Source organism: Mytilus californianus, unplaced genomic scaffold (assembly GCF_021869535.1).
Source record: "Mytilus californianus isolate M0D057914Y unplaced genomic scaffold, xbMytCali1.0.p SCAF_4, whole genome shotgun sequence".
Lineage (NCBI taxonomy): Eukaryota > Metazoa > Mollusca > Bivalvia > Mytilida > Mytilidae > Mytilus > Mytilus californianus.
This window is the reverse complement of record NW_026262690.1, coordinates 92515554-92535256: the sequence shown is the minus strand read 5'-3', so window position 1 is coordinate 92535256 and position 19703 is coordinate 92515554. Positions and strand designations below refer to the sequence as shown.

The 19703-nt window shown below is 33.7% G+C and overlaps 1 protein-coding gene across 1 annotated transcript in view; it reads right to left on the bottom strand.

The window, feature by feature from the left end:
• Positions 1-19703, bottom strand: part of LOC127737145 (DNA ligase 1-like) — a 40191-nt gene that overhangs the window by 9295 nt on the left and 11193 nt on the right. The window contains exons 3-4 of the mRNA XM_052247677.1: positions 13848-14053; positions 9803-11201 (exon numbers count right to left, since the gene is read on the bottom strand). Of these exons, the coding sequence (XP_052103637.1) occupies positions 9803-11201; positions 13848-14053 (1605 nt within the window). The remainder of the gene's footprint in view (positions 1-9802; positions 11202-13847; positions 14054-19703) is intronic.

Sequence of the window (19703 nt, the reverse complement as noted above, 5' to 3'; positions counted from 1 at the left end):
CTAAAAGAGTTTGAACATATATATTCACATTCAGACTTTTTAAATGCCCATTTAATTAGGTGTGTGAATTTTTTCTTAATGAGAATGTGAGGCAATGTGGTATATAGGGTAGAAAAATCAAAACTTTGAACAGATTCAAAATCACCAATATATGCATGTAATTTATCATGTACTTCCAACGAGTTCTTGACACTCCAAAAGTAATTAATTCCACTATTTTCGAAGGCCTTATTTGAACAATTTATTATCAGGTTTTTGATTGTACCAAGTGTACTGGTAAGAAGAATAGACAATTTAGTAGTGGAACAATGGCTTGAAGACGAAATGAATCTATATTTGTAAGGTGTTTTGTGTAGCTTCGGAAGCCAATACATAGTTGGGACTTTCATTGTATTTGGTTCTGCTTGTAAAGCGGTAGCTAAAAGTTTATGTTTGTTACAGATGTCGTTTTCTGAAAATGGAGTCAGTTGGAATGTTGGTGAATTGGTGATTTCTTTTTTCAGAACCTCAATGTAAAATTTACGTCAAACAATAATAATATTATTAGCAGCTTTATCGGCCGGGACAAAAACAAATTCCTTGGCTAGTTCTTTTAGTTTATGTTTGATACGAGAAATAGGTTTATTGTGGTTATTGTTAATTAATTAACCCTTACCATGCTGAGCCCGTCATATGACGGGATGACCCAGACCACCGTTAATTGGCTCTAATGGCTCTCCATGCTTTTAGAGGTCAACTTTATGATACTTATTTCGAAATGGATGCATGTTCCCTCAACCTGAGGCTATCTATTGTCATGTTTCTCATGTTTAAGTAGCATTTTGAGCTCAAATACGAACTTGGAAAATTGAAATTGGATAAAACTGGTTTTTCTGGAGGGGTGAGCTTCCCTTCTGTGTCTTACACAGGAAGTTCAGAGGCCTAAAACTTTCAAAAATAGTGTAAACCCGCAGACATATATCTACTGATCATAATTATTTTTGAAATACGCAGAGAAACGACTACTTCCGGTTTCAGGTCCAGTTGAAGTCCAAAATCGGAAAAAATCGTGAAATTCCGTATTTTTGTCCAAATGACCTTCTTTAGACTGGTGTTCCCAGATCAGTTTCACTCCAACCTAAGAACTGTTGTTGTTAATGTGTTTACTGGGGTCCACTGTACATGCAGACTACAGATGGATACCTATATCAGCATCCCTCGGTCTTTGGGGTCAAGTAATAGGACGAAAAATCGTCAAAAATGACGCTTTTTGCACCTGATGACCAACTTTGGGGCAAATTCGCACCCACCCACCCACACCTCCTCACCCCAACCACCCCGCCCCGTGATCCCCTACCTTAGATTTAAAGAAATCAATATGCTTCAGCAGCAGGGTAAAGCTCATTTGCATATAATTTGCATATTTTTGCAAATAAACGAAAATTAGACTTTTTCTGAAAACAATTCAGCATGGTAAGTGTTAAGAGTAAAATGTTCTTTAAAATGTTGAATACGTATATCAACTATGTTCATTACTGAATTAAAAAAAGAAGCCAAAGATTTTTTGTCAGCTTTTTCCCGTTTTATCCATTTCAAACAGTAAGTATGGAGTGAGTCGTGGATGATATTACGACACTCATTCCAATTAATAATTGACGGGGGACGATATTTAGGTCCTTTACTGAGGAATGATTTTAACTCTCGGTCTTGAACGATGTTAAGATCTCCTGTTATAACATGGGAAATGGGTCCATAAATGTATTCGGAATTACTGCAATTACATGAAGTAGGTGTATTTTCACTGATATTAACATCTTTACACAATTGGCTATAATTAAACACAAATTTCCGGGTAGATTTCCATTTATTATCAACCACATTTATTATCAATTTATTGTCAAAAATTTGGTAGAAACTTTGTAATTTTCAATTTTACATTGTTCTGAACGTCTGCATAAGCTTGCTACAAGACTCATAATATAACTATAGAACGAACTGTTAACAGTCAAACACTTATTTGTATTCATCGATGAACTCTCACAGAACTGTAAGCTGGAATTTTATCCGACTGTCATACACGTGAGAGGTTTAGCTAGCTATAAAACCAGGTTTAATCCACCATTTTCTACATAAGGAAATGCCTGTTCCTAATCAGGAATATGACAGTTGTTTTCCATTCGTTTGAATTTTGCAATTTGATAAGGGTCTTTCCGTTTTGAATTTTCCTTGGAGTTCGATATTTTTGTTATTTTACTTTTTCTCAATATTACCAATAGGTGTAGTTTAAAAAGTTCTTCGGACGTATACAACTAATAAAGTTTGATTTTCATTTTGAAATTTAAAGAAAGGATCGAACAAGTGAATCTGTCAAAAGAACACCATAAACAGTTCGCAATATATCATTTTCCGCGTTCAGTGAAACCGCCGCGAAATCAGCATTACAATCGTAATTTGGCATATCTTTAAAAAGTCACATAAACTTGTCTGTAATGACGTTTTCGATTCAACGAATTAACGTAACCTATGTTTAACTGGTAAATTATAAGCCACAACCATAATATTACCCGCATTACTTATAACACAAATTGTTTATTTTCGTTACGTAATTAATTCTTTCATAAACTTGGTTAAGAAGTTTTGGACTTTCCAATATTTTGGCCTCGAGCATCAATGAAGAGATATATATATTGTTGTAATGCTTATCTGGCGCAGAAAAAAAATGATACCGTTAATGTAATTTCTGTCGCTTGGTCGATACCTCTGCTGGTAGACTGTAAGTCCCCGAGGGTATCAAAAACCCAGTAACTAGTACTTCGGTACTGGCATGAAAATACGGATACTGTGATTTTAAAATTTGCTGTTAAAAATATATGAAATTATTTTTTTAAATTAAGTAATATATCTTCCTCATGCAAATCTGGCTTTACCTTTTGTCTTTTTTTGTTTTTTTCAGCTGTTTTATTTTTGAATAATTACATTACATGTATGTTTCATTATAATACGTTATTTTGATTGGCTAACAGCAATCTCGCGTCATTCTGAAATTAACTTTATGTAACATTCAGGATGACACGAGCTTCCACAATAAAGTGCACAGGTAAATAAAATAAAAACTTCATAGAAATCGTGTTTTCATGATCCTAGCAAAAAAATGTTATTATAAGTATTGAAAGCTTTTTTTAGTAATTTTATAGGGTTGTAAAAGTGTTGGCCGTGCGCACATTTTTAGAATGAAGCGCTTTCGCGCTTCATACAAATGTACTTCGATCAACGCTTTTACACCCCAATAAAATTACAAAAAGAAGCATTCAATTCTTAAATAAGTTTTGAAATTTCAAATAAGTTGGCCTCGTGCATTACTCGAGAGAAATTAAGTGTCAAAATGTGCATCTGGTGAAGAAAAATTGGAACTATTAATATTATAACTTCCACTGGGTCGACATCTCTGCTAGTGGACTGTTATTTCCCGAGAGTAGCCTCAGTCCAGTAGCCATTACTTTGGTACGGGCATGAAAAAACGGGTATTGTGTTATTGAAATTTTCTGTCAAAAATTATGAAACTAGGGTTCCAACTCCTTCAGGCAAAGTTGACCTTAGATGGATTAAGCTATTATTTTTACGTCCTTTTTTGTCATATAGCTCTGTTTCGGTGGTTATACATCATTGGCTTTCAAATATTCGGCTTTGAGCATTCCTGATGAAGGTAAGTCCAGCAAAGCGTTTCGCACACATGCAATTTATAAAATGTTGTTTTCATTTTTTACAACCCTGGGCCGATACCGCTGCTGGTGGACTATCAGTCCCCGAGGGTATCATCAGCTCAGTAGTCAAAACTTCAGTGAAACTTTAGGGCTCATATTGAGCTTACATTTCTGTGTGAGAGTACACATAAATTATAATACCAGTAATTGAATACAACAATTGGATAAGCCTGTATTTTGCCACAAAATTTTAAAATACACATCATGGATTTGAAGTCACAATTATATTGGCAATAGCATTAACGGTACCAATTTCATTTTACCAGATGCACATTTCGACAGTTAATGCATCCTCAAGAATGCCCGAAGCCAAAATAACTATAAAAGATGAAGGATTTATACTAATACTGAGTACCGAGTCGTTTGAAAAGCTACTGAACAGTACTAGATTGACTGCTCGTTGAATGTCTGAAAGATCATGAATTTAGAATATAATAAGAATGTGTCTACACGGATGCCCCACTCGCACTATCATTTTCTATGTTCAGTGGACCATGAAACTGGGTTAAAAACTCTAACTTGGCATTGAAATTAGAAAGATCATATCATAGTTAACATGTGTACTAAGTTTCAAGTTGATTGGACTTCAACTTCATCAAAAACTACCTTGACCAAAAACTTTAACCAAAATCTTTAACCTGAAGCGGGACAGACGGACGGACGGACGGACGAACGAACGAACGAACGAACGGACGCACGAATAAAGACTGAGCAACACGAACCCCACAACAACTAGGGGTGATCTCATGTGCTCCGAAAGGGTCAGATCCTGCTCCACATGTTGCCGGCACCCGTCGTGTTGCTCATGTTAGTACAAACCCTGTTATAAGTCTAATTCGGTAGATCACATAAGGGGAAAAGGGGACGAGATTGTAGTTACGACATTTTTTTGGGAACATATTTGCTATCATCTGTGAAACGGATATTCCATAACGGTCAACCAACTCGTGATGGCGTCTGTAAAATTTACGAATCAATACAAATTATTTTTTTTTATGGCGGGACTTATTGTCCTCAATCTTTAGTGTACTATAGACTTTTTTTGTGTGTCGTCTTGTTCCATTTAAACATGGTATTATCTGTCTTTCTTCGACTTATTGTGTATTATATTTTCCTTTGACATCTTCTTCACGTTCGTAAACCTTCAATACAGCTGATGGTGGACTGCTAGTCCCCGTAGATATCACCAGCTCAGATGTAAGTGCTCGGTACTGACATGACCTATAGCTTACCTTCCTCAAATTCTCCGTTTATGTATTTAGAAATTTCTCTCGCATCACTGAAGACTTACACAATGCACATCTGTTCGTGTAAAATTGGTGCTGGGCTTATGTTATTCATACTTTCCTTAGGCAAAAAATTACCTATGAAGAATTTAATTATTCTGTTTAGGACCCTTTTGGTAAATAGCTCATCAAGTATCATCAGTTTAGTAGTTACGTGATTAAATTTAGATTTTCTTGCGAAACTAAGGTGCATAGCCCCTCGGACAATGTTGAACTTAGGTAAATATGGCTATTGTTAGGTCAAGTATTTTTTTTTATAATACAAACATAGTATAAAGATAAAATTCATATACGTATACAATAACAGTTTAGTGTCTTAAATATCAGCTGTATTTGTACGAGGCTAAGAAACAGATGTAATGCGAGCTTCGGCGAGCTATTACTCCTGTTTCGAGCCGAGTACAAATACAGCTGATATTTAAAGACACTAAACAGCTATTTTCTTTATCCTGCAATTAATTTTGTACATTTTTTTCCATCCCAATCGTTGAATTTGTTTTCGAAAGAAAACGACATGACTTAAACGCAGACCGCAATGAGGACCCCAAATTGAACTGTGACGTAAACAGTAATTTGACATAACCGTTCGCTCGCAACAGAAGCAGGATACCGGGTGACTATATACGTCTAGTATACGTATATCGCTTCGTGTTATCTGTACACCTGTATGCGTATAGTAAACAGGTCGATTGCAGGATAAATAATAATATGTACGAAATGGATTGATTGATTGATTGTTGGTTGCTTAACGTCCAGTGGTGTACGAAATGGAAACCATATAATACTGCAACTAGTTGTTTATTTCCTAAATATAGTAACAAAGCTATATTTTGTCCAATGTCAATTTCATCGTGGATCACTTTTTCCAAGGGTTCATTTATTTAAGTTTGAAATTTGTGTTACAATTTAAATAGCTATCAATGTATTAATTTAAGTTGCAGTATAAAAACAATATTAGGTCAATGTCAGAAAAATATAAACTTTTTTGTATTCGGCACAAAACTAGGGAAGGGCTCGGTACAACCTCGCCCTTCTCCAGTATCTCAGCCTCATACAAAACAGTTTATATTCTTCTGACATTGACCTAATATTGTATATTTCCGCTCATACTATAATTTGCCATGTTCACTGAATTGCGAAATCTGGGTAAAAAACCTAATTTGGCATATATTTTGAAAAGTTCCCAACATAATGAATTTGTGAACTAATTAAGAGAGGTGAAAGATACCAATGAGACATTCAATCTCATAAGTAGAAAATAAACTGACAACGCCATGGATTAAAAAGAAAAAGACCAACAGACAAACAGACAAACAGTACTCAAAACACAACATAGAAAACTAATGACAGAGCAACCAGGGATGGGGTTATCATAATTTGTAATCGTAATCGATTGTAATTGTTTACATTTTTTTCAGTAATCGACAGTAATCTGTAATCGAAGATATTTTCGATTACATGTAATCGTAATTTAATCGATTACAGCAAAAAATATGATGTAATCATCGATTACTTTTCGATTACATTTTGATTACTTTAGTAAAATAGTTTGTTGAAATATAACCTATTTAAAATAAAAATATGTATGACATAATGTATTCATCACCTTTATAGTACATGAATGCAATTATAAATCATGAATTTCCATCTTTAAGATTAGCTGTACTGATTAATTCTTCTACTTTTCATATATTTTGTTTCTGATGAAACTTCCAACATTGTAATGAACTATTTTCAAATAAATATACCTGTTAATAATGAATAAAAACAAAAAACCTCACTTAAGTCAGTATGACAGCAAACATTTTCAACATATGGAGAAAATAAGCTAAACTATAAAGAAGTGATTGATGCAATGCTGTGTCATTGCAAGAACTTTATCACCACTCACTCATGTTGAAAACCAAAATTTCATGAACTTTTGAATGTTTCAGATACTGTAGTAAGAGCTTCCATCTAGAAAACAACTGTTTTACATAAAATTTGGAAACAGTGCTTTAATGTTGTTTTTGTAAAGTTCTTAATTTCCACTATACGAACGTTGAGCAACATAATTGTGTGTAACATACTTTATTATTTTTTTATAATTGTGTAGCATGTAATTGACAGTAATCGAAAATTAATGTAATTACTTTTCGATTACAAAAATCTGAGTAATCAATTATTAACTGATTATACAAAAATCCTTCAAGTAATCGTGCCCATCCCTGAGAGCAACACGAACCCCACCAAAAACTTGTGGTCTATGGGCCGATCAACAGTTTCGTATAAATTACTAGGGATGATTTCCAGAATAAAAATAGGATGGGGGAAAAACCCGGTTTATTTCACATATCTACTGAAAAATATTACGTTTTTTTTGTATTTGATAGTTTAAAATAGTTAATTAGTATATGTTATGGTCAAAATTATTTCAAAAGCATGTTTGATATTCTTGAATTAATTAGAGACGACTCTGAGAACTTCTACGTTTTTTTTTTTGGTAAGGAAAAATGAAAACTAGCTTGTAGATACTGTAGCATCTCCTGGAGCAGGAGATTGTACCCTGGACTAAAACTTTTACAAAGACAACGTAAAAGTCTTTAAGATACATACAGTTTTAATTACCAAAACGTACATCATTTTGAGGCCCTTTTATAGCTTGCTGTTCGGTGTTGAAGCGCGTACTTTGACCTATAATGGTTTACTTTTACAAATTGTGACTTGGATGGAGAGTTGTCTCATTGGTACTCATACCACATCTTCTTATATAAATGTATCATACGTTCATACATATGATCAAATTTCAAATTATTCATGTTAGGAGAGTAGATGAAACTGTTTCACTATGTCAAAAATGCAATTTACGAAAGAATTTGTACTTCATTATATTATATTATATATTCTATTAAATCTGATTGCAGTGATACCTAGTTTCATACAGACAAAACCATCACAAAATTTTCCTTTATGGAGGGTCCCTCAAAATATGGCATTATATGGGAAAAACTGTTAATCGCACCCTACGTTCTGTAGAACCCATGGTTTAGTTATCTGATGGAGAACGTCACTCATAAAGCTGTCACATTCTTATATATATATATAATTAATTTGGCTCGTTTAATTTTCATAAAGTTTTGACAAAATGTTTACTTTGACCCTTGACAAAAATATAAAAATTTCAAAAAACTTGAACCACACACTTTATTGGAAAGATTTCATTGGATATATAGCAGTTTGACAAACACTAATTTTGATCTTTAAGGAACTTAATATTTCCTTAACAATAGAACGTTATTAAAACGTTCAGCTGTTTTTACAGAGTTATCTCCCTGTAGTGTTATGTACCACCTTAATAGGTATCGGAACGTCTAAACGACATTTCATAAAGGACAGGGAAATATTAAACAAGTATACAGTTTTGTTCAACGATACTGATACAAGATAATTACATACAAATCTTAAGAAGACTTGTATGTATTTCTGCTTTGTATCGATTTGATGAGTTCAGCCCTTTTCAACTGATTGTTATAGTTTATTCTTATGTTGTACTGTCACACCAATGTCCCAGGTTAGGGGAGGGTTGGCACGCCTTCAAACTAGTTCAACCCCGCCACATTCTGTAGATGCCTGTCCCAAGTCAGAAGCCTGTTATTCAGTGGTTGTCGTTTGTTGCTTATATCATATTTGTTTTTCGTTCATTATTTTGTACATAAATCAGGCCGTTAGTTTTCTCGTTAGAATTGTTTTACGTTCGTCATTTCGGGCCTTTTATAGCTGACTATGCGGTATGGGTTTTACTCATTGCTGAAGGCCGTACGGTTACCTATAGTTGTTAATTTCTGTGTCATTTTGGTCTCTTGTAGAGAGTTGTCTCATTGGCAATCATACCACATCTTCTTATTTTTATATTATATATGTATAATAAAATTAAAATTTAATGTGGCGGAATGGTAATTCATATTATCATCCTTCACGACAGACAAAATAGCTGATCTGAAAGGTACACCATCTACTTGCCACTATACATCATGTACTGTGTTACAACCCTAGATAAAGCCGACGAGGAAAGGCACTACATCGACCACCGAAAGCTATATTTTTATGTAGCCGAGGTGGTCGAGCGGGCTAGGGCGCTGGTAACGGTGCCTCGCTGTCACAGACGCAAGGGTTCGAGTCCCGCTGAGGGAAGAACAAAAATTTGCTAACGCAAATTTGCAGATCTGACTTTGTTGGGCTAAATATGAGACAAATTATATATACAGATTTGTGCAACGATCCCTATGAAATTTGCGGTTGTTTGTTTTCTATACACTCTTAATAATTATATACGATGCCGTTTCATCTTGTATTAATAGTTTTATCTTTAATCAGCATCGTTGCACAAATATTAAAACTTTTTTTATATATACATTTAAATGTGTGTCTGTTTCTTCATTTGTTCAAAGAGAATCAGAAAAAAAGCTGACAGAACTATGGAACCTTTATAGAAACGACCATAAGAACATTCAACAACTGGAAAACCAGTGTGTTTGTGACATTCCTCCTTCATCTGAAACCCAGAGCTAATTTAATTATTGGTCACGGCGGCATATTTTTGTCAACACTTTCAAAAAGATTCAATAAGAGCTATATGAAACTACTTGTGTACAATCAGTTTTATATAATGTCATACACAGGAAAATACCACAAGCTGTTCAGAAATGCATTTGTCAGTTAAACTGTTGAATCATTTGTTATGTTCAATAGATATTTTATATATAAATTCTGTCAATCGGAGTTTTCCCCATATTTTTATTTCTTTTTCATGCTTCTGGGGGATTTTTTCGTGCTTTTCAGAGACTTTTTCTTGCTTTTTGGAGATTTGTCCTTTTTGGGAGGAGCCTTTTTGGAAGAAGCCTTTTTGGAAGAAGCTTTTTTAGGGGAAGCCTTTTTAGGGGAAGCCTTTTTAGGGGAAGCCTTTTCAGGGGAAGCCTTTCTAGGGGAAGCCTTTTCAGGGGAAGCCTTTCTAGGGGAAGACTTTCTGGGGGTAGCCGCCTTTTTCGGAGATTTTGCCGGCTTTTTTTCTGCCTTTTCTTTGTCTTTCTTTTCTTTGTCTTTCTTTTCCTTCTCTTTCTTTTCTTTGTCTTTCTTTTCTTTGTCTTTCTTTTCCTTCTCTTTCTTTTCCTTCTCTTTCTTTTCTTTGTCTTTCTTTTCCTTCTCTTTCTTTTCTTTGTCTTTCTTTTCTTTGTCTTTCTTTTCCTTGTCTTTCTTTTCTTTGTCTTTCTTTCCTTTGTCTTTCTTTTCCTTCTCTTCCTTATCTCTCTTTTCCTCCTTTTCTTTTTTTCCCTTAACTTTCTTTGTCTTCTCGTTTTTTTCCTTCTGTTTGTCTTCCTTTTTCTTGTCTCCACCACCACCGTCACCATCATCCCCTCTATCATCATCATCTTTTTGCTTATCTTTCTTTTCCTTCTTTTTATTTTTATTTTTCTTATCACCGCCACCATCGCCTCCTCCACTATCATTATCTTCTTCTTGCTTATTTATTTTTTCCTTCTTTTGGACTTTCTTTTTCTCGACTCCACCACCACCGCCTCCTCCGCCATTATCCTCTTCTGACTTATTATCGTCTTCTTCCTTATCTTTCTTTTCCTTCTTTTCTTTTTTTTCCTTCTTCTTGACTTTCGGTTTCTTGACTTCACCATCACCGCCTCCTCCGCCATCATTATCTCCACTATCATTATCCTCTTCTGAATTATCATTGTTTTCATCCTTATCTTTCTTTTCCTTCTTTTCTTTGTTTTCCTTCTTATTGACTTTCGTTTTCTTGACTCCACCACCACCGCCTCCTCCGCCATTATCCTCTTCTGACTTATTATCGTCTTCTTCCTTATCTTTCTTTTCCTTCTTTTCTTTTTTTTCCTTCTTCTTGACTTTCGTTTTCTTGACTCCACCACCACCGCCTCCTCCGCTATCATCATCTCCACTATCATTATCCTCTTCTGACTTATCATCGTCTTCTTCCTTATCTTTGTTTTTCTTCTTTTCTTTGTTTTCCTTCTTATTGACTTTCGTTTTCTTGACTCCACCACCACCGCCTCCTCCGCCATCATCATCTCCACTATCAATATCCTCTTCTGTTTTATCATTGTCCTCTTTACCTTTAATTTTCTTTTTTACTTTCTCTTTAAAAATAAATAAAATTCCAGCATTACTACTAAAAAAAAGGGAGATTTCAAAACATGATTATGAGAAGAAAACTAACGGAAAGGTGTTTATTTTCAATCTGTCTCTTTGTTTTACTCTTAAAACAAAACAATCTTATGACTTTGAGTTGTTCATTAATATAAAGCACAAAACGGTTGACGTGAAAGTCTTGGAAAGGAGTCAAAGGTAAAAGTCTATAGATTGCTTAAACTTTATTTAAGGGAAGCCAAAGTCTAAAATATGATTTACTGTTTTACCCAGCATTTAGCTTTGTATCATTCTTGAACACTGTTAAATGCTTTTTTTCGCTTTTCTATAGGAAAAAACAATAAATTCAAATACAAAAAATCTTTTTCAGTCGACCATAGTGTACATTTTTTAAATGAAAAGAGTGTGACAATGTGGATTCAATATCATCCATTGGATACTAATTGAACTGTTCAACAAAAGACAAAGGACAAGGTACGATAAGGCCCGTTTTTGGCCCCCCTATTTTCTCATTTTTCAAATTTTGTTTTGGAAAGCTACTTATCACGTTAAAATATTCCCTTAGGTTTGAAGTTTGTTTGGATGAACTTCAAAACCATTATTTTCAGAAAATGGGTGAGATTAGGGGGTTAAAAGGGCATCAAAAATGCCAAAAGAAGGAAAAATTACGATTTTTGGCCATTGTTTCTTAAAATTTAATAGCGTGCGCCTACGTGACCCCGAGAAAATTATGGCGATTTAGACAGCAAAAACAGTTCTCATGACATTGGAATAAAAAAATTCCTGGGTCACGTTGGCGCAGGCACTTAAAAACTAAAATTTCGTCGTAAAAAACCCCTGCAAAGTGAATAATAATTACAATATTTGAATAATAACAGAAAGTTAACCCCCTCACCTCACCTAGTTGCTAAAATTAGTGGTTTTGAAGTTCATCCAAACAAACTTCAAACCTCAGGGAATATTTTAACATAATAAGTAGCTTTATATGATCATTATTACTACATTTTAGTAGTCTGTTGTTATTTATGTATTATTGTCATTTTGTTTATTTTCTTTGGTTACATCTTCTGACATCAGATTAGGACTTCTCTTGAACTGAATTTTAATGTGCGTATTGTTACGCGTTTACTTTTCTACATTGGCTAGAGGTATAGGGGGAGGGTTGAGATCTCATAAACATGTTTAACCCCGCCGCATTTTTGCGCCTGTCCCAAGTCAGGAGCCTCTAGCCTTTGTCAGTCTTGTATTATTTTTAATTTTAGTTTCTTGTGTACAATTTGGAGTTTAGTATGGCGTTCATTATCACTGAACTAGTATATATATTTGTTTAGGGGCCAGCTGAAGGACGCCTCCGGGTGCGGGAATTTCTCGCTGCATTGAAGACCTGTTGGTGACCTTCTGCTGTTGTCTGTTCTGTGGTCGGGTTGTTGTCTCTTTGACACATTCCCCATTTCCATTCTCAATTTTATTCCAAAACAGAATTTGAAAAATTAGAAAATAGGGGGGCCAAAAAAAGGCCTTATCGTACCTTGTCCTTTGCTGAGGGTTCGTATGTTGATTATCAAAACAAAGAAATCGTAACTGTTTCAAAAATATAAATTAACTACAGAATGGATTTTGATCGAAAACTCAATTTTTGAAGGGAGTAACTCGAAAGTAGGTTTAATTTATTGTCTGGTACGTACCAGTTCAGTTATGACAGATGAAGAATGTCACTTTTTAACCAAAAAAGGAAGTATAACTTTCATTTTGAATTGTTTTTGTGGGAAATATCCACCATTTTTTTCTCAATGCAAGTTTTTAAAAAATGGTATGACAGTACAACATATGTATTTTTTAACATGTTCCTGAACAAAAAAGGAAAAAATATCATAAATATAACCAACCCCAAACCCCTGTATTTCGTTTTAATCAAATGCCTAATTTTTGTGTATTAGTTGTGTGATGTTTGTTGATCTGTACAATTGTCCAGTTCCATTTAATTTCCTCTGCTCGGATCTTCTACTCAAAAAATAAACATGGATATCTCAACAATGTGCATAATAATTGAACATTTTCAAATGACAGGTGGTGAGGATGGCCCCTAGGGCTCATCTATATATCATGCAACACATCTTGACATCAAACAAGAAAATGTGTGGTTGTAATATTGTTTAGGAATGAGGATCTCTACCATATTCAAGATTATTTAATATTCTCAATCGATTGGGATTGGGATGATCCCTGTGGACTATCACTATATTCTCATTTAATTTGTCTTGTCATGTAGAACACTGTTCTATCCGTAGATTCTCCTTATTTTAAATAATAATTATTTAATTTGAAAAATAGTTTGCAAGGTCAAAGGTTAAAGGGCAAGGTCACATGTGAGCATTGACCTTGACCATTGATTACGTCATATGGTCATATTGTCATTAGTTAAGACCCAATGTCCCTCATTTACTGTTCGAACGAGTTAAAATTACTTTTTAAAATATGAAAATAAAACAAAAATCGCATACGGTTCTATTGTAATCCCTAACCCTTTTGATCCTCCAAAAATCGTGGTCTATAAACGTATGATACCAAGTTCAGTGCGAAAGGCGCGTATTTAAGAACTAACCTTGATTATGTAATTCCAGAAAAAATTTTGAGAAGCCAGGTACGAAAATCGCTTGAAAGGACCAACATAAATTTGACCAATGTTTTTTTTTCTGTCTTAATAAATAACATACTTTTAACGTGCTTGACATATTTCATTGGATCTCCTGTTTTACACATTGCACATGGACATTCTGGTACAATGTAAGCAATGCCTATACCCACTGGGTCCTCCATTTCACAAGCATTAAGGATAGATGTCTGAATCAATCTCAATAAAACCATCAAAACAATCTAAAATTATCGTTAATTGAACATCAGTACATTTATTACAAGCCATTTTCAAGGACTGTGGATTTATCATATAAGGTGGGTACCAATTTTTAGCGGATTTCTGGGTATGTATATATTGGTAGACCACGAATTTAACTGTTCAAATTTTGTACAAGCCGGTATACTGAGTTTGGCATAACCAAGAAATCTAGCTTCCACAAAAATGCATTTTCTTTTTATTTCACGAAAATTGGTACCCACGAAAATAATTGAATCCACAGTATGCTTCAAGTCAGTGCTTTAATTTGAGACAAAAATAAGTAGTTTATTAATAAGAAATAAATATGTGCAACCTCCCTGCACACTTCTTTTATAAAGACCAGAAGATATTAACTACAGAATGTTGAGATGGAGATCAAGTGTTGTTTATCATAAATTACCGGTTCTCGGCAATCTAATAACATAAGATTACCAAAATAAGACATCAATGGCCACAGGCTATTATGAAAACTCATCAAAGATTACAGTCTTTATATATAGGTATATATATAAATATTTATATATTATGTGTGTATATTATAACAGGCTTGTTAATACAGGATTTATCGCTTACACTCTCTTGTTATAATAAGAGTTCAAGAAAGTTGGCACTCTTTCGAAAGTAAAACTAACACAAAGTGTAGGTGATGGTATTATATTATAATGATATGATACAATGCAAGTAAGTATTCAAATTTGTTTTACAATAAATAAGATTCCGTAACATGTCCTTTATGAAATAAAATATTGAAAATTTTGCACAAAATGCTTGGCATCGGTTTGTATTTAACGAACATAATACATAGAAACGATAGACGAAATGCAACTAATTAATTGTTAATTTTTTTCAGAAAAGATAAATGAATGATATGGTTTAAACAAATATACAACAGGATTGAAAATTCTAAAATGTAATATTATTTTTTAGATGATCATCACTAAGCATTTCCTCAGATAAAATGTTCTTACAATTTGCCAAAATATAGATTTTACCATGCTTTTGAAAAAAATATGATGAAAGTTATGGGTCGCCGTGCTATATTTTAAGCTACAAGTTGTGTACAATTGAAGATTATTGATGTAAAAACAGAATGAAACCTATCAGATAGAATTTTGAAATGAAATGTTAGAAGATAGTTTTTAAAATATGCATTTAGAAAATAAAAAGAAAATTCGTGTCACCGAACTTGTTTTCCTGCTACAAGTAAAAAAGAAAATTTCAGTAACATTCCTTTTTTTTAATGTTTTTACTGTATTACGTTATATAGGCGAGTTAAAAAAGGAATAAAAAGGGGAATAAATCCAAGCAATCAGAATAGATGAAATTCAGCGGACAGAAAGATTCTTCTTAAGATCTCTGAAAAGATTAGATGTATGTTCTCCATATCTTCCTGTTTTTGCCTTTTGAACTTTCAAGACAGTTCAAATGTGTTCACTGGTCGCGTTTGTTGACTGCTGTACCCCTATTTTTTTTTACATTTTTACTTATTATGTTTGTTTTGTTCACCCATTGTTGTCAATATAATGGAATTTTATGCGACTGTCATACAAGTGAGAGGTTTAGCTAGCTATAAAACCAGGTTTAATCTTCCATTTTCTACATAAGGAAATGCCTGTACCACGTCAGGAATATGACAGTTGTTTTCTATTCGTTTGATGTGATTTAGCTTTTGATTTTGCCATTTGATCAGGGGCTTTCCGTTTTGAATTTTCCTTGGAGTTTGGTATATTTTATATTATTTCACTTTTTCTTTTGTAGTCTTGTTGTCATTACAAACATAGGGTTTGCAGTAACCTAAAGTCTAAACTACCAGTTTTGTTAGTTTTGCAGTTCCAAGTTCTCAAATCCAGTACTCTTCTCTGTGACTACGGAAAGTTGTTAATACATGGTGAGATTTGTTCTAGGTACTCTTCTCGAAATCATTGAAATCGCTATCAAAAGTTATCTATCAATCACTGTTACTGTATTGGTGAGGATAAGTGCAAGTCATCTATGTATCATCCGTCCTGTAGTCAGCACTTCAGTCCTAGTATAAAGCGAATGGCACATTTTGATTGTTGAAATTCAGATCACAAATTTGATGTTCCGAACATATAAATTATAATATCTATATGGATACTTTTTGTCGAGCGTATCCAATAGCAGATACTCCAGAAACTTGTTTTCTCTAGAATTGTATTCAACTTTAATCTCAGAGTTTGATATCAAAACGTTTCATGTAACAAACTGTCATCATCTGTCATGCAATCCAATTTGAAAATTACACTCCAACATTGTTACAAGACAAGATAAAAATCAAAAGTCGTAACAAATATGTTATTCGTTCGTTTTCGTCAGCATATATAACCACAACGACTTTTTGTCCCATTGTGATTGAATATTTCATTTTCAGGTTCATCTTATTCCATTTGCAGTTTACTATGCCATATTACCATTATTAAGTTCATTTCACACGATTCTCAGTATCGAATGTAGTTGACAGAGGTAAGGCATCTTTGTATATTTGCTTCTTATTGCTGCTAACGACACTACAAAAGAACGAAAGTATAGACAGTCTTCATCCTCTAACATGGCATTAATTTGAATCCACTTTTTTACGTAGAACTACTGTCGTCAGTAATGAAATAAGCAAAAAGCGTCTACAAAGTTATCAAAGATACCAGGATAATAATGTGTAACACCAGACTCGTATTTCGTCTACATAAGACTGATCAGTGGCGCTCGAATCAAAACAGTTTTAAGGCTAAATCAATGACGAAGTTGATGAGCATTAAATTCCAAAAAAAATCCAGAAAATTGTGCTGAATCTGCCATATATGCCTCGGGTGATATAAGACGATGACCATTAAAATGAGGTAACTATGAAGAGTATAATTAATGCAACTATTGTTGATCCAAAAGTATTTTTGCGGATATGTGGCATAAAGTAGATTCTGAGTATAATGGAAAAAATTGAAAACAACACGTTTAATAATTTCATGCGTCCGAAGCGCTTTTCTGGATTTACCTTCATCAGGAACGCTCAATGCAATTATATATTTGTACTATGGGGACAGTCATCTAAAGACTGCATGAAAGGACTCATCTATATAAGCAACGTTAAAAAACAACATAACAATTTAATAAAAACTTTATTGGATTCATTAAAAGGCCTGAATAAATATAAGATTAGGCAGATATGTTGTGATTGCTATTATGAAACAACTATCCCTAAAGACCAAATGTGAAACAATTCAAAAGGGAAAACCAATGGACTTATCTATATAAATTATAACACAACAATGAACGAAAAACAAATATTTCGGACAGCAACCAACGACTTTTAAACAAAGAAACGTATACAAAAAAAATATATTAAATCAAAGTTACTATATTACAAACGATTTTAAAAGTGGGTAAGACACCAAGGGGGTTCATGAAAAAACAGAAGTCAAAGAAAAGCGGGCAAGAGAGTCAAAAAGGAAGTAACAGTTGTCCACAAAACACTTTACAGAAAACTGAAGATTGTGAAACACGACACCCACCACAAATTGGGAATCAGCTCGGAAACTGAAAAATATTTATTTTATCTGAAAAAAAAAAAATACAATTTTGGAGCAAAAGTAATATTCACTAACAAGAAAACCATTTTACGGTAATAAATTATTATGATGAATTCTAATCCACATGGAATTGTTCTACTACAACACTTTTTGTGCTTAAGATTATTTGCAATCAACAGTTTCTTTTCTGGTTAATAAAATCAACTTCAAATTTTATCTTTAAATACTTTTATGTCCTTGGAAACTTACATCTGAGTATTGAACGTGAAAACAGTACTTCAAAAGACTTGCTTGTGTTACTTTTTAAGACATTCAAATCCTGCTGGGCTGATTCATAAAAGGGTCTGCATTTTCCATTATTCTTTTCTTTTAGGTTTCCATGGAACGATGCTGTCTACTCTTTCTTGGTGTTTTTGATGTGAAGTAATGTGAAGGTCTTAACGTGTCGTGCTGGCATCGTGAGTTTATCTTCACATTTCTCTCAGTTGATCCAGTCGTAACGTTATCGTTCGTTTTCTCTATTAAAGAACCGTTTAGAACCATTAGTCCAAAAGTAATTTCCCTTCTTCGATGAAATTATAAACGAAGATTTTTTCCTCCAAATGTAGGTGCTGCTGGAGTGTTGTTAATAAATTCGAAGTATCATTTATAGTACAGATCTTTCGTTTGATATTCTAATGCTTGTGTTTCCTATCAATGTTACTTCATGGAGTGTTGAAACTTCTAAAATACTGAACCCAGGACGCCTAATGGAAAAGTTAAAGTTGTCACTCTAAAATTCCAAAGATGACAAGTTAGTGGAATATTTGTTTCTCAGTTGACTACGTGATATGTTCCATAGTGAGTTCTATCCTCCCATCTCTTTTCATGTCATATAACCAAAAACGTTTTATACACGCATTGCAGCAGATGCTTACCCTGTCAAACACACCGACCTTGCTGCTTTTGGAGTTGCGATTCTTTAGATTGCTTTTAATAGATTTGCATATTCAAAATAAATAGACGTGCGAGATTTGAACATCGGTAAACTTATGCCTTTTATCTATTACCAGATATTTATATATATCAAGAGCACCATGACTTTCTATATCAGCATCGGCACTTGAGTTTTAACCTTAATCTATTTGGGTTGGTTTCGCTCAGTTCTCTAGCTTTATTTATATTGTTTTGCGAACTATTGTTCGTCTGTTCGTCATTTTCGTGTTGGCCAATGTATTGTTTTATAATTTTGAAAATTCCTTGGTTATTTTAAGGTTGTTTTCTTCAAAATATCTTGAACAATGTGGATGTGGGATTAGATAGTACGAAAGCAGTATTAAAATTAGGTTACAAAAAAAAATAACTTTAAAAAGTCTATTTTGAACAATCTACTGGCATCTCGTAACCTTCGGTTTAGTAGACTTTTCAACAGAGCTTTGTAAACAATAACTTTTGATTTCATTCTGAACCACTCAAAATGCAGTAAGTACAAGCTGTAGCCTCTCATATAATGAAGCCAGTTAACTGACATGAGTTTGCAAACAGATTTCTGAATATAATATCGGGAAGAAGAAAAAAAGACATTGCAAGAGATTTAAATAATATGAAGATCAAAGCAACATGATGAAATCTGAGATACGAAGAGGAGTAAAAAATGAAAAGAACTGTTTATTAATTTGGTGCCTCTGATATGCCTCACTGGATATACCTTCATCGGTAACGGTCAAGCCCAAAAATTCGAAAAATTAAGGAAGTATAACTATTTCAATATGTTATGATCTATATGACCACAAAAGGGGCCTAATATAAAAAGGATAGCCATCCTATGTCATCTTTGCCTAAAAACAAATATTATTATAAGTAAAAACAAGTTGTTATTGGCTTTGAACTAGCTGTCAGTAACTGCGAGTACTCTCACATCTGTACTTAGTGTCTTTTTTGTTGTTAGGGATTAAGGAAAGATATATACTCTGCCAAGTCCTGTCTGTGTTTTTGTTTGATGTTTTTCTTTGTATCAACTGATTTTTATAGTTTGTTCTTATGTTGTGCTGATACACCACTGTCCCAGATCACAAACATGTTTAACCCCGCCATATTCTGTATGTGCCTG